Genomic DNA, 14,923 nt, shown 5'->3' on the forward strand with positions numbered 1-14,923 from the left:
AATCAAACCAAGAAAGTAAAAATACAATATTTACTATGTTAAATATTTGGAGTAATTGAAATATATAAAACATCAATCCATGTGGGAATTTTTATAAAAAAAAGTATTTCTTTATAAAAACATAATTATACAAGTAGTTGAATATAAAACATTACATAATATAAGTTGTTGATTTTTTTATCAAGTTAGTATTATTAAAATAAAAGTATATACTCTTATTTATACAATAATACGTAAACACATATTCATTTTTACTGGAAACTATCTAAATGAAAGTTGTAGTACTAGAAATACCTATAAGTGGATATGAAGAACGTCGAAAACGAAGCTCGTATGAAGAATATACGGATTTTACAAGTTAACTTATCAATCAACAAAGTTTTGTTGGCGGCCGGACCACCATGGCTTGTGGTGGTGGCGCATGCGAGAACATGGAGCATCTACAGATGCTGTTTTCGGTCACGTTCTAAAGCCAGTTCGATCTACTTTCTAGCCGTATCGGTCCCAGTCGGTGCATGTGAAAGATGAGCTGTCAAGAACGTGTTGAAACTGACGGATGTTTTAAGAACCTTATTTAAATTGTAATCTTCAAGTATAAATACATATGTATAGTATGAGAAATGAGGAAATTGAGCTAAAACAAGCTTATTATACACAACTTCATACACTATACTATATTATATTAGTATTATACGAGTATAATACAGAGTGCAAGCTAGAATAAAATATCAAGATTTCAATTGTTCGTGTTTGCTGTTTCTGCAAATCAAGTGAGTTTCACGATTCCCATTTCTATTAAACTCTTTTATTGCTTTCGGGAGAGAATACATGTCAACTATATTAATGATTTATATAAACTAAATTGTTTGTATTGTTTATATAAAATCTAATTATTTGGTATATAAAAACGATTATAAAGATTGTTAGTTTTATAACACTCTTATTCCTATATTCATATGACTTGTATATCATTGTACTCATTATATACTCGACTAGTATAATTATACCATATATATATTATAATTATACAACTTATATGACTAAGAATAATTTATATATTAAATTATTCGTCGTCTCATATAACTCAGAGTTTTGTTATACATCACCTACATTTTGACTCGTATAATTATACACCGTAAAATATCACTACAGTCCTTTTCAAATGACTATTATTTATATGTTATCTTTTGTTTCATATAAATTGGATTTTGATATATATCTTCAATACTCATTAGTATATGCATAAAAGCTTAAAAAGTTGGGCTACAGTATATTTTTTTCTCTTTCTAAAACAGACACCGAACTTTTCCCTCTTTCTTTTTAGGACACCGATTTTTCATCACGCGTAGAGAAACTTTTCCTCTCTTTCGTATTTGCACACGGAACTCTTCTCCTTTCTTATTTTGCCGCGCACGTAAGTCTTTTTCTTTCTTATTTTGCCCCTGTAACTTGTGATTTGGGTGATGCTTATCTTCTCTTCCTCAACGTTGGTTGCCGTCATTCTCCTCCAATGCGGTTCGTTTCTCTTTCTTTATTTCTTTCCCGTTTCTTCTTTACTCTTCCTTCTTCTTTGCTTTTCTATTTTTCTTCCTGATATGTTCACCTGTCTGTAACGACTCTTTGATTTTGCCTTCTTCTTCGCACCAATTGTCTGTCTCCTTCCAGTTTTCTCCCTTTAATCAATGTTCGTCTATTTCTCCGAAAAATCTATTTGTGTCTTAGAGTCCCAGAGGCGGAGAGAGAGAGAGAGAGAGAGAGAGAGAGAGAGAGATAGAGAAAGAGAGAGAATCGACACCTCTCCAGCTGTTTCTTTTTCCCACCATATACGTTAAATTGTTGATACTGATCTTCATTGCTCCTAGGCTAAAGTAAGTTCGATCCATTGATTTTTTTCATTAATCTGTATATCTACTGTCTTGGTCGAAATCAATTCCTAATAAGTTGTTAATCAAAAACACCCATGATAGTTTTGGTTTGATTTCAAGAATATCGTCAACATAATTATTATTATTATTATTATTATTATTATATTTTTGTTTCTTGTAGATAAGGAGTTGTCGGGTGTTAGGAGTTGCTCATTGGTAACCATTAATGACATGCGATGATCTATCCAAAAAGTCATGTGGGGAACAAATGGAACCATGTACGTACTATCACTCAATTTTAATAGCACACACCAAAAAAAAAAAAGAATTGTACACATTGCTTGTGCCTAATAATGTCCTTTCAGCCATCACCATAATCCAGGTCTCATGTTCAAGCAAGAAATCAACAGTGGAGGGTTATTATGCTTTGTTGTGTTTTTTTATAGTGGTAGCCGTCCAACAAGAATGGAATGAGGGAAGGAATGAAATTATTCATTCCGTTCTTCGTATTTTGTGTTTATAAAATTATTTACAACTTTTTATCTTCTAACATTATTCAAACCATTGCGAACAGCGTAACCGAATTCCTTCTATTATCATAATATCGTAAGATTGTTGTTCCACAAAATTTGGTTTGCTTAGGTGGTAGGCCTAGCCCAAACAATTGTCGGACTCTGACAATCTCATACACTTAAAATATGATAACATGGAGGCCTAATTATTTAAATTCAGGAAAATTGGCCATTTGTTTTACTTTCAACTGATTGAGACCATGTTGGCCATAGGGGATGAAGAAAATTCAATATATTTACATAGAAAAAATTATCTTATATTTGATTTATATGGTTTCAAAAACAATTGCAATAAAAACCATTTCGGTGAATGTAAATACTATTTTTTTTTTTGTGAAAATACAAATATACTCATCATATATCTTCTCTTTGTTTTTTTTTTCATCTCAGAACCTCTTTACCACACAGGAAGGCCATTATTTGAAATTAAAAAACTTTCAAGTTTGCCTAAGAATGCAAAGCAACCTATCTGATTTTATTTAAACTATGACGTTATGGGTCACTCACCTGCTACAGACTGCAGGAAAGTTGGGATATAGTGAAAGTGAGTTTAATCAAACAAAAATCTTGAAATTTATTCACATTTTTTTAAAATATAAGTTTCTTGATTGTTTGTTTTTTTTCTTTCAGTTAGGTGAACCCCCTGCAGTTTCTAATTTGGGTACACCTTCTTGTAATCCTCAAAATGATCCACCAATTTATGGAGATTGTTGGTATAATTGCACTTCAAATGATACAACAGGGGAGGATAAAAGGCATGTGTAACGTCCGTAGATCCAAGCTAGTCAGTTTAGAGACGATAAGCATCAAAAATGACTTTTTGATGGAAAATTATTTAGAAGGATTAACATTAACTAAGTTATAGTATATGTTACAAGGATTCCGTACATATAAAGAACGCCAAAATCCGAGTTATAACGAAGAAGTTATGACCTATCGAAGTTTCGCGAAAGAACTGGCACGACACAGCGCGACGTAAATAGTGAATTTACGTTAGAGCGATATTTAGCGGAAACAATCTAAATGAGAATTGAAGATCTCATCGATAGTAGTGCAACGACGGAAAGACAGACGAAAACGGACGTCAGACAAAGGAGTTATGAGTTTACAACGGAGTTTTTCCTGTCCCGGCCTACTAAAAATAATATATAAGTAATATAATTATAATATATTAAAAATAAAGTCAAAATTAGCCGATGAAGTCTAAGCGAGAGTTGTAGAGCGTAATCTCAAATTCGCGTCGATATAAAGAACGTCGAAAACGGAGTTCGTATGCGAAAGTTATGAATTTTTGAAGTTCGGGGCGCGAAACCCCAAAACTGTCAGATACCACGACGTGGCAAGCAGTGCCACGACGTGACAAGTCTTCTGACACCTCCGGGAGTCCCCCAGATGCAACTTGCGATGACACATGCAGTGACGACCAAGCCCACGACGTGGCAACGACAGATTTTGCCCTATAAATAGATTTGAAGGGCCAGCCGTTTAGGGTTGCTATTTTCTCTTCTCTCTCTCTCTCTCTCTCTCTCTCGTTTTACCTCGATTTACGTGCAAGAAATATCCCGAAGCCCCGGTATCAATCCTGAGACCCGAAGCAAGTCCCAAAGATCCCGAAGAGCGTTATTCCCGATCCGAAGCTCTACCTGCAAGGAGCCCGGTTTTTGTGAAGATCTTCCAGATCTACTGAAGAATACTACTTCTGCAAGTCGTAGAGCTGTCTGATCATCTTCTGATCAAGTGAGTGTGTGGTCAGTTTCTTCTAACACATAAATATTAAGTATTTGCTATGAAATACGTGCTATGTGTATAATATAAAGTTGTTTATATGTGTGAGTGTATAGTCCCTTTCATAACACAATTTTAATACAAGTATTGTGTGAATGTATTAAGTATATGTTTTGGGTGAGTATGTGATCACTTTCTTCTAACATATATATATATATATATATATATATATATATATATATATATATATATATATATATATATATATATATATTAAGTATTTGCTATGAAATACGTGCTATGTGTTTATATATTGTTGTTTATTTGAGATGAGTGTGGAATGGATGTTTTATATAGGTGTTAAATGAGTTAAGCTGTATATGTATTTTATATCTACAAATATGTTGGGTAGAACATGGGTAGATGAATTAGATGATGTGTGATGATAATTAGGTGATGAGAAATAGGTGATGATAACTAGGTGATGAGAAATAGGTGATGATAATTAGGTGATGAGAGATAGGTGATGATAGAAAGGTGATGATAATTAGGTGATGATAGATAAGTGATGTGAGATGAGAGGAGATACCATAACCTTGACCGGCGATGTGGCAATTTGGCGATGTAGTCATCTACCATAGTATAGATGGCGACCACGGACTATTCTAGATGACCCCGTGGAAACGCCAGCAGGCTCGTAACCTGTAGGTGATGAATTACGAGTTCAGGCGATGTTGTAACTACGTATTCATGCGATGATACTCTAATCCTTATTATGAATTACGAGTCCAGGCGATGTTGTGGCTGCGTATTCATGCGATGATAATCTAACCCTTATTATGAATTACGAGTCCAGGCGATGTTGTGGCTGCGTAATCATGTGATGATACCCTAACCCTTACTTGACACATATTGAGGGAGTGATCCCCGAATTAGTATTGTCTATGCGATGTAGGCGATGATCCTTAGGAAAAAGTCCTTAGGAACAAACATATAAGGAAATGTGATGTAAGGAGATGAGAGGTAAATACGATGTAGGAGATGACCCTTAGGATAATTCCTTAGGGAAGGTACTTAAGAATAAACGAAGATAATTGAGATGGGTAATTGGGTTGATTGTTTGATGATTATATATATATATATATATATGTATATATATATATATATATATATGATATAATATTGTGGGTTGAAAACCCTATATGCTCACCAGGCTCCCAAGCCTGACCCACTCAGTTTAATTGTATCACAGGTATCGATACGAAGCTGCTTTGCACTGAGAGATTAAAGAAGATGTAAATCACTAGAGTAAATGAATGTATGTTATGTTTATGCTTATGTGTCTGTATCGGAACATGACATCCCGAGGTTTTATTATTTAATGAAAATACATTCTCTTTGAGAAATGTTTTGATTAGTTTTTATCATATCTTGTTTTGGAAACAAATTCCGCAACCGTTTTCTTTAAACGGATACTCTGATTTATAAAACAAAGCATAAACAAATTGGTCATTTATGGCCGTGAAATCGGGGATGTCACAACATGGCCTTCAAAGGGTACTTTTCAAGTTTGCATTTTCCTTCTTAGGTTTTGTGTTATTTGAACCTTCCCATCACATGTTAAGTTGATCAAAATAGTAATATCCTTCTTTAAACCACAAAAGACCAAATTTCCCTTTACTAGTTTTACTATGCCAATCCCACGTAAAACCAAGCCACAATCTTATACTTTCATGTCTAGCATTATTTTTAGCCTCCAGAAGAATCAACATAAAATCAGAGATCATAAGACACACAAATAGACCAAAATGCCCCTCTTTTCTTCATCTGCACCAGAACTCATAATGTACATTCCCAGAAACCATCTTTTGCAAATGTTTGTCTGATGTGATCATCTTTTTCTAATATAATCCTCGCAATGTAACTGATTTCAACCTCCGTTTTCATATGTGTAATGCCGTTTCGTCAATATTATAATATGGTTGGTTATGTACTGTAGTTTCAGATTACCAAACAAAACAATGTACACAACGCCAACGACGCATCTAATTCCCTCTAGTTTCGTATAATTTGATATAATTTTACAACTTCAAATGGCTAATATTTATTTAATATGATATTATAAATTGTCGTTTCATATTTCAAAGGTTTCAACTCATATTTCCATATAACTACGGTGGACAATTGTATATTAGTAAAAACAGTGGCGGATGCCTTTAGGGGCCAGGGGAGACCATGGCCCCCCTGGTTTTTTAACCTGTTAATATCTGTTTAGATGCTGAAATTGTTTATAAGTGATTCAAAAGAAAGTTTGTAGAAACCCGAAAGAGCAAACCACCCTAAACATAAAAAAGAAAAACTAATTTTTTAGAATATCAATAACTCCTAATTTGTAGAAATACGTTGCTACCAAAAATAAAAGTTTAAATTATTAGATATTTAATTAATAACAAAAAAAGAAACTAAACAATCTCAAAAATAAAACTGAAAACCTTAACCCTCAACCATCATACGTCATTGCCGTTCTTCTCACTTCACATCCTTTCTCGTGGGGTTTCTCCGGTCTCAGCATCTTCATGAATCGTTTAACGATGTCCTGCTCCGGATCTCAGCGTCTCCGGCTGCCTGAGCACCGACCAGCTCCGGTTCACCTCCACACACAGGTTTTCCCTTTTCTCTTGATCTTGTTTTTTCTCTTGTTTAAGTGTTTTACGGAATTAGGGGCATGGATTTTTATCCGTTCTTGTGAAACTCTTATAAAGAAGCATACTACACTGTCGTCTCTTGAGCCTCTATATTAGATTTCTTTTCAATATTGCTTTGGACTTTTGTGTAGATGCCAGACTATTTTTACTTTTTACTTAAAGCAGTGTTTTTATTATTCGTTATATTTTTGTAGTTTTACTTTGCCTTCATGTTTAGTTCTCTAACTATAAGTTTTAGGAGACATAAATAAATAATTATTATCAACATCTGTTTGGGGAGGGAAAAATCACAAAAAATAAGTATGATTTTCAAAAGAAAATGCGTTAAAAGAATTTAGATCAACCTAAAATTTCATAAACCTAGTTCTTAACAGTTAGAAGTCAATTTATGTACAAAAAGTAAAGGGTTTTTGTATGTTATAACTTTAATTCAAATTAAGTTTATAATTTTGTTTTCAAGTTTTGGTTTTGGCCCCCTTAATATTAATGGTCGTGTTCCGCCCCTGAATAAAAACTTGGATTTAAAACCTTTTGTAAATATATTATAATTCTTTTACAAATGGTTTCAATACATATACATACATATGCGCATACAAACACATATATATATATATGCTTTGTGCATATATATACATAACTATGCCTTGGGTGCGTACATATACATACATATGCTTTGTGCATATAGATACATACATATGCCTTGGGTGCATACATATACATAATTACATACAGAACAATACATTTCGATGTAAATTAAAAATACCCAAACATATAACTACTTTTCAGTTCGTCCTACAACAATGACATCTGTAATTTAAACTCTGAAACATTGTCTATTCATCATGGCGGTGTTCTACGTATTCCGGAACAGTAATTGTAGATGAATAAGCACTTTATAAAAATAAGAAAACTAGGTTTTTAAAGTGAAGAACGTACCCATAAAATAACAGGGTCGTAGTGGTTTTCTTCCATGTTGGAGTTGCATGCTAGAGATCGAAGTTGCGTGTCGGAGATCAGAATCAGGATCGGGGTTGCGTGTCGGAATCGATCGAAAAGTCGGAACAAGATCTAGAATGAAGCCGAGGGTCTTGATTTTTTCAAATTATATTTCAGAATTTGAATTTCAAATTCTCGATCTGGAACACGGACAGATAGTCCGGAATTTCCATTCCGAAGGCAAGGTAATGGGGCGACCCACCCAAAAATGAGTCTAAACTATGTTTTGGAATGCCCAATTCTCGACCATGTGGTAATTTTTTAAAAAAGTTATATTTTTAAAAAACACCCAAAAGACAATGTTTATACTATTTTCCTAAAAACTAGTAAAAACCCGGGCTTCGCTGCGGGTCGTTTTTTTTTATTATTATTATTTTTTTTAATTTTTTTAATTTTTTTTTATTGTGTTATAACATATTTGACAAAGATTACCAAAAATACGTTGTGTACAATTCATATCTAACAATTGGTAAAAACATAGTATTTTTACAAAGGGTATACTAAGAATTTAAATGATTGATTTTTTTGTTTCTTTTGGTGTAGATGTTTAACATTTAAGTCTATTCGTAGCTATTAATGATGAAGTTGGTACCCAACAACAACCAATGATATTCAAATCCTTCAAACATAAAACACAATTAAAACTACAAATAATTGTATGTATCCAATGCATACATACATTTCTTTCATTACTTTGAGTGGTCATTATAACTCATCTTCAAATGGCTTGTAATTAGGAGACTAAAATGCTAAGAAACAGTGAAATATGTTCGAAAAATGCAAAAAGATTGTTTTTTTTGGACATTGTAGCGAAATTGATATACTACAAGGACCAAAAGTGTATTTTTCTAAAAAATACTGTTTTACTATTCCTAGCTTCAATGCTAAGAAATACTAGTGAATAGGAACGGAAAATCCGCCATGCATATATGGTTTGTGTACGCTATATCATTATATATAAAGAGAGGGAGTCTTTGTTAGGGTAAGGTCAAAGTATCTTCCGATATAATATTTGTTCTCTCGTCTCTCTCAAACCTGCAATTAGGGTTTCGTCCGTCTTTCTCGATTTCGTATCTTTTTCCCGATGGAAATTGAAACGCGAAGTACGAGTAAGGAAAAACGAGGGCCACAATCTGATGATATATGCGACCAAGTCTTAGGCCGTTACGGCAAATCCGTCGCACCTCAACACGTCAAACTCTGCAAAATTGCTACGCGTACCGCAAATCCCTAAGATCTGGATATCGGCTCACGACTCCCCACTCTTACCTCCAAAATATCATTCACGCCCTATCTACAAACTATGACGCCGTGTCTGCGATGTGTTTGTTTTTGGAGTTTGTGTTGCCTCGGGTTCCTAAGGAGTTTATAACCAAGTCCGAGGCCACTAAGACTATGGAGATTGTTGTTAAGGCTTTGCATGCTACGAGTGATAGCACTTTGGTCGAGTGTTTGGCTTGTTTGCTGGAGTTGTGTGACTTGGACAATTGGGAATCTATAAAATTAGGCGTCGAGGCGTTTATCTACTATTCAAGTCATACACGGCTGGAGGTATTTAATTGTTCTAGCTATTCCAAACTCTTACGTAGTTGATATATTCATGGAGTGTTAATTTACCCCTCTATCTCTAGCTACTAAAACTATACAGCATAAATTTAAAAAACAAAATTAAATGACTTTTTTTTTGAGCAAGGCAGAAATATTATAAGTGATAGGATGCCAATAAGTTGTTGAATCAAAATGCAACCATCAAACAATTCAGAGGAAATCGATACTTTTTGAGGTCTATACAATTTGAAAAATGCATGCATTCTTCGTAGCAAAAAAAACAATTATCCTATCACATTAGAATTTTTGAAGCAAAGTGACAAAAATAATGAAAACCACACAAACATGAAGTTGGATAAACTAAACAATTATACAAAATTTTCCTAATTTACTAAACTAAAAGTTAAATCATGAAGAAAATCAAATCAATAACAAATGTTAATAATCACAATGGGCTAAATGTCAAATTTTTACTTGTTATGGTATGAATTTACATTTCATACAAAAGTCATATGAAATAATTTTATACATTTATAGTCATAAACACACACAATCATATACATACACATTGTATTGCTTGTTGATGTGCTCTTATATATCTACAGAAACTAACATTTTGTAAAATATTAAGATTTGCTTCTCTTTCAACAAATAATTGCCTATAAATATATGATACTCGATCAGAAATAGTTTATTCTGTTGTTGCAGGTTAGAAAATCTGCTCAGATTTGTGCTGTGAAGGTCTTCCGTTCTTTTGAATCCGAAAAGGTCAAAGAATGTGCAAGTGAATTGGTACTACAAATGTTCACTTCCCATGTGTCTTTACCCATAGGCGAATCGGATACAATAGATCCATGCATTCTTCACATGATGGATATGATGAGATTCCTAATACCTGATTTACCACCAAATTTCGCATCAAAAGCAATTCGAGCATTACCTATAGGAGCCAAGTCCTCAATGGTGATGAGGCGTATTTTAGATTTCATGGAGATTCTACTCAAATACTTTGAAGATGAATCCGAGCTTACACCGATAGATACCGAATAATAACAAAAAAGTGGATTAGCGAATATTCCTTAATCAAGTATTCTAAAAGAAAAGTTGGGACGTGTATTTATCTTTGAAGATCAAAACATTGTTGCACTGAAGGAAACAAAAATGGTGGTAAACATATGCGATGCACTTTTAGAAGTTCTCAGTACTCATGCAAACGAGCATTCTTTACCTGTCATTGCTGGTTTATTTCAAAATATCGGGAACAAGTCCATTGTCTACATGCACAAGATACTTCTAAAGCTTGCTGAATTTATGACAAAAGCATCTGGTGATGTAAAAAAACATGTAAGTTTTTCTTTCAAGTACATTTATGTCTTGCATGTTTCTTTTTTTTAAACATATATAATGACTTTTGATATATTTGATATTACAGGTTCAAGAGTGTATCGGGTGTGCGGTAATTGTTATGAAGCCGGAAAAAGTACATGAATTCATACCTATTTCCGTTGATCCCGATGAACTTACTTACTCAAACACATGGTTGATACCTATTTATAGGGATCATGTTGTTCTGTCATCCTTGGGGTTCTTTATTAGAACAATAGTCCCTCTCTCCGAATCTTTCATGGAAGCATGCAAAAAAGGTAGCCTCAAAACATACAAATTCTTAACATTAATTTATCATCATCATGGCATAATAAAATTTTGTTTTTCTTTCTTGCAAGTTGAAGAAAACTCAGAAATCAGAAAACAATTTGAGTCTCATGCACGAGGTTGTTTGGGATTACTTCCCGCCTTTTGTCGCTATCCAACTGACGTGTGTGAAAGTTTTGGATCCTTAGCAGATCACATGATTAAATGGCTAAAAAAGGATGTGTTTATGATCGAGTATGTTGGCATAGCTTTGCAGGTAATAATTGTTTTTAATGTACAATTTGTTTTTGTACATAAATGGTTTTGTTTTACTAGTTTTGCTTGCCTTTTTTGTTTGTAGTATCTTGTCAAGGGAAACAAAGGCCTTCCTTTTCTCTCTGGTGAGGAACTTTTCAAAGATTGGGGGATTGAATACGGTAAAAAAGTCGAAATGGAAAACATGAAGGCCATGTTACCATGGTTAGAGGAGTTTTTGAAAGCTTTTATCCAAGTTTTCTTTCAATTGTCCCCTGAGAAACCTCCTGCTTTTGTAAAGGTCATGATAGTAACTTCGTCGCTTGGGTAATTTTATTTATAACTTGGTTTCTGACTTTATTATATATTAATTATACTATGCATTTACAGGACACGATTAGATGCTTGACACTTGCTATTAAATCTTCAAAAGTAAAAGTGATTTTCCGTTGGTCACTTAAGAATGTTTCTGTAGATGAAGGCAGACCTTCAAATTTGATACTGGAACTTGCATCATTGTTTGTTGAGGCAACTGGAGTTGATTCTGATGATATTATATACAATTCCATCGAAGAGTGTTTAAAGGTTTGTTTGCTTTTTGATGTTTTTTTTTTTTTTTTGGGTAGAATCAAATCATACTTATTTTGTTTTTATGTAGGAAGGGGTAGAGGATGGGGATGCATATGCTGCGCTTTACAAAATCTTGGTGGTAAGAACCAATACTACTTAATTAATTACTCTCACCCCATGAAATTTGTCACATAACATTTTTGTTTTTCAGGAATCTTCCGACTTCAGATCTTCAAAGTTTAAGCAAGTTATGGATTTATTACTTGGTTTGAAACCCCCTAAGGATATAACTTCACTTAGATGGCGGTTTTTGTGCTTCAAGATCTTGTTAGTTCGCTCAATGGAGGTTGGTTATATTCTGTTCTAGTATTATTTATTTCTATACCGTGTGAAATTCGCTGTTTGCTAATAATGAATTTCTGTAGATATTTCATGCTGGAAAGAACATTTATGGTATTCGTATGCTGTATGAAATCATAGTGAGGCCACAAGATGTAAGATCTTTAAGCAACTTAATTACTTGTTTCATTTCATTAAGTTCTTTTTCTTATAGTTGTATTGTTTGTATAATCTACTTTTGATCTAGAAAAAAAGTAAAAAGGTGGCAGCCGAGATCCTTGTAGAGACAAGTACCATTTTCAAAAAAGAATCATCTCCGTCAAAACCAGGAAATTATCAAGTATTCATCAGCATGGTATTTTTACCACTCGATCAATATATATTCAATTACATAAATTATTTCTTTATTAGTTTCTGAAATGATGAAAACATTCTTTTAATTATATTTTTAACTTTCCAGATAATGTTGTTACTCTTTTGGAGTCCTTATCACGGAAAAGCTCCTTCTCACGTAAAAGCTGATGCAGTCTCTGCGTTATCACTACTTGTATCTGATGACCCACAAATCTGCCTTCTCATGCCAGATGTTGTGCCATCAATCCTTGGATTGCTGGATAAGGAAGACAACATACAAGTTGTGATAGTAGGTGTTTTTTTTAAAGCTTAGCTGTGTTTCTTCTACCATTCATGAAATTTTTTTATATGTATATATGGTGACAGGATGTTTTAGGGTTCATAGAGGCGTTAACTGTCAATCTTCCAGTGAAATACTTGTACGACTTCCATGCTGATATTCTTGGTGGGATTCTTCCATGGTCGTATGTTTCTCTACATGATATCAAATCAAAGGTATGCGTGTTAAGTTATGTATGTATGCATGTATGTATGTATGTGATCATCATGTGTTTTCAATTACAGGTGACTATGATTTTGGAGATTATGATGCAGAAGTGTGGTCCTGCATCACTCAAATCTCCTGTACTTGAGCAATACCAAGATTTTGTTATGAATGATTTTGGGGTAACAATCACATCACCCATTACCATTAGTAACTTTAAGCACCTGTCATCACTGGAAGGAGATGATGATGATGATGATGATGATGATGATAATAATAATAATAATAATAATAATAAAAAGAAGAACAAGAAGAAGAAGAAGAATAAGTAGGCCACTGGGGGTGTGGAAAGCAGTTGGGAAGATACTCAGATAGCAGCCTGAAATGGAAATCTTTCAGGATTATGCGTGTATATGAGTGAGATGGAGATACATTATGATCTGAACCACTTTATACATGTACCAAAGTTGCTGCACAACTTCCTTGGTGGGCTTCTTCCAGGTTCATTTGTTCATCAACATAATATCAAATCAAACGTATGTTTTAAATTACAGGTGACTGATTTTGGAGAATATGATACAGAAAGGTGGTTCTGCATGCATCACTCAAATCTCTTGTACCTGAGCAATAACGAGATTCTGTTATGAATGCTTTGGCATCAATTAGTTTTATGCACCTGCCACTACTTGAAGAAGATAAGAAGACAGAAGTAGACAACAGTTGGGAAAAGGCAGTCTTTCACAATGTTTGCGTGTATAATGTGAGTGAGATTGAGATACTTTATGATCTGAACCACTTTATACATGTACCAAGGTTATTGCTTCTCACCTATGTGTGCATGTTACATGTTGAATGCTGTTGATACTTTATATAAAAAATTAAGTGTTTTTATTTTTGTAATTTTAATATTTACTTGTATATTTAATCTTACTTTTTACAAAAGAACACAAGTATCAAAAACATTAAAAAAAAGTCATTATATTTAGGAGAATCACAATTTATACCCTACATTTTTCTTGCATATTCTCTACAATAAGAATAAACTGAAAGCCAAAAGTCTAAACAAAAGTTAAAGATTTGGAAAAGCTTTGGGCGAATTGAAATCATACGCTCCAATTGGTCATCAACGGTAGGTACTTTATTTCATAATTACAAGAAATGGGGCATTAGCGGCGACACCTAGCATTAGCGGCTACATGTAATTGACGCGTTACATGTCGCCGCTAATAGTCGCATAATAGCGATCCGCGTCAAACGAGCCTCATCTGTTCGATTTGGTTTCAATCGTAGGGTTTAAACGGAGCAAGAAAAGGCGCTGATTTTTCCCTCCAGGTGGTCGCCTCTAATGCCTCTGCTTCGCCGCTAATACATGTCGCCGCTAAAGCCCTTTTACAGATAACCCCCTTCCAGCTTCCTTTCTATTCCTTTCTGTGTATCATGTCTGTGAAACCCAGCGACTTAATTTCGTTCGATAATCAATCGCGTCCAGCCATCATTCCTGCCACAAGACCGCCAACACCGTCGACCCAGCCTCCATTTCGTCAATTTCGTCGAAGACTCGTATCACCGGCGACGACAAATCATTACTACCGGCGACGACGAAGTAAATCCGACGACCACAGGTGGTTTTTGCCTTCTTCTCCATCGTTTTTTTGTTTTAATCTTCTTCTCCTACTAATTTAAGAGTGGTATTGTTGCAGCCCTTGTAGACTTTTTCAATCTCCAGCGGGGTTTTTTCGTTTTCTGCCGGAATTTAGCCGGAAAAAACTTGATTGTCGGAAAGTTGTGTCAATACGTCATCACCACCCTTCTCCACTAGATTACACAACTAGGTTCCTTTATAACTTATGTATTTTTGTATTTATATTATGTGTATGT

General features: G+C 34.2%; 1 protein-coding gene across 3 annotated transcripts; it reads left to right on the top strand.

The window, feature by feature from the left end:
- The first annotated feature begins 1,225 nt into the window (after positions 1-1,225).
- Positions 1,226-13,938, top strand: LOC111905918 (uncharacterized). Of its 3 annotated transcripts, XM_042898352.2 has the most exons (15): positions 1,226-1,868; positions 2,047-2,143; positions 5,415-9,414; positions 10,120-10,755; positions 10,844-11,054; positions 11,136-11,320; positions 11,405-11,599; positions 11,689-11,883; positions 11,957-12,007; positions 12,080-12,214; positions 12,294-12,362; positions 12,455-12,562; positions 12,668-12,850; positions 12,928-13,056; positions 13,126-13,938. In XM_042898352.2, exons 4-15 carry the CDS (start codon positions 10,573-10,575, stop codon positions 13,375-13,377), a joined length of 1,896 nt encoding a protein of 631 aa, XP_042754286.1. In that variant the 5' UTR covers positions 1,226-1,868; positions 2,047-2,143; positions 5,415-9,414; positions 10,120-10,572; the 3' UTR covers positions 13,378-13,938. The 3 variants fall into 3 exon arrangements, 1 of the variants encoding a protein (XP_042754286.1); XR_002855059.3 differs by lacking the exons at positions 5,415-9,414; positions 10,120-10,755; positions 10,844-11,054; ... (8 more) ...; positions 12,928-13,056; positions 13,126-13,938 and adding exons at positions 2,828-2,981; positions 3,068-4,365 and having other exon boundaries at positions 1,230-1,868; XR_002855060.3 differs by lacking the exons at positions 5,415-9,414; positions 10,120-10,755; positions 10,844-11,054; ... (8 more) ...; positions 12,928-13,056; positions 13,126-13,938 and adding an exon at positions 2,231-2,461 and having other exon boundaries at positions 1,231-1,868.
- The last annotated feature ends 985 nt before the right edge of the window (positions 13,939-14,923 follow it).

The sequence above is a fragment of the Lactuca sativa genome, chromosome 9 (assembly GCF_002870075.4).
Source record: "Lactuca sativa cultivar Salinas chromosome 9, Lsat_Salinas_v11, whole genome shotgun sequence".
In the NCBI taxonomy this organism is placed as follows: Eukaryota; Viridiplantae; Streptophyta; class Magnoliopsida; order Asterales; family Asteraceae; genus Lactuca; species Lactuca sativa.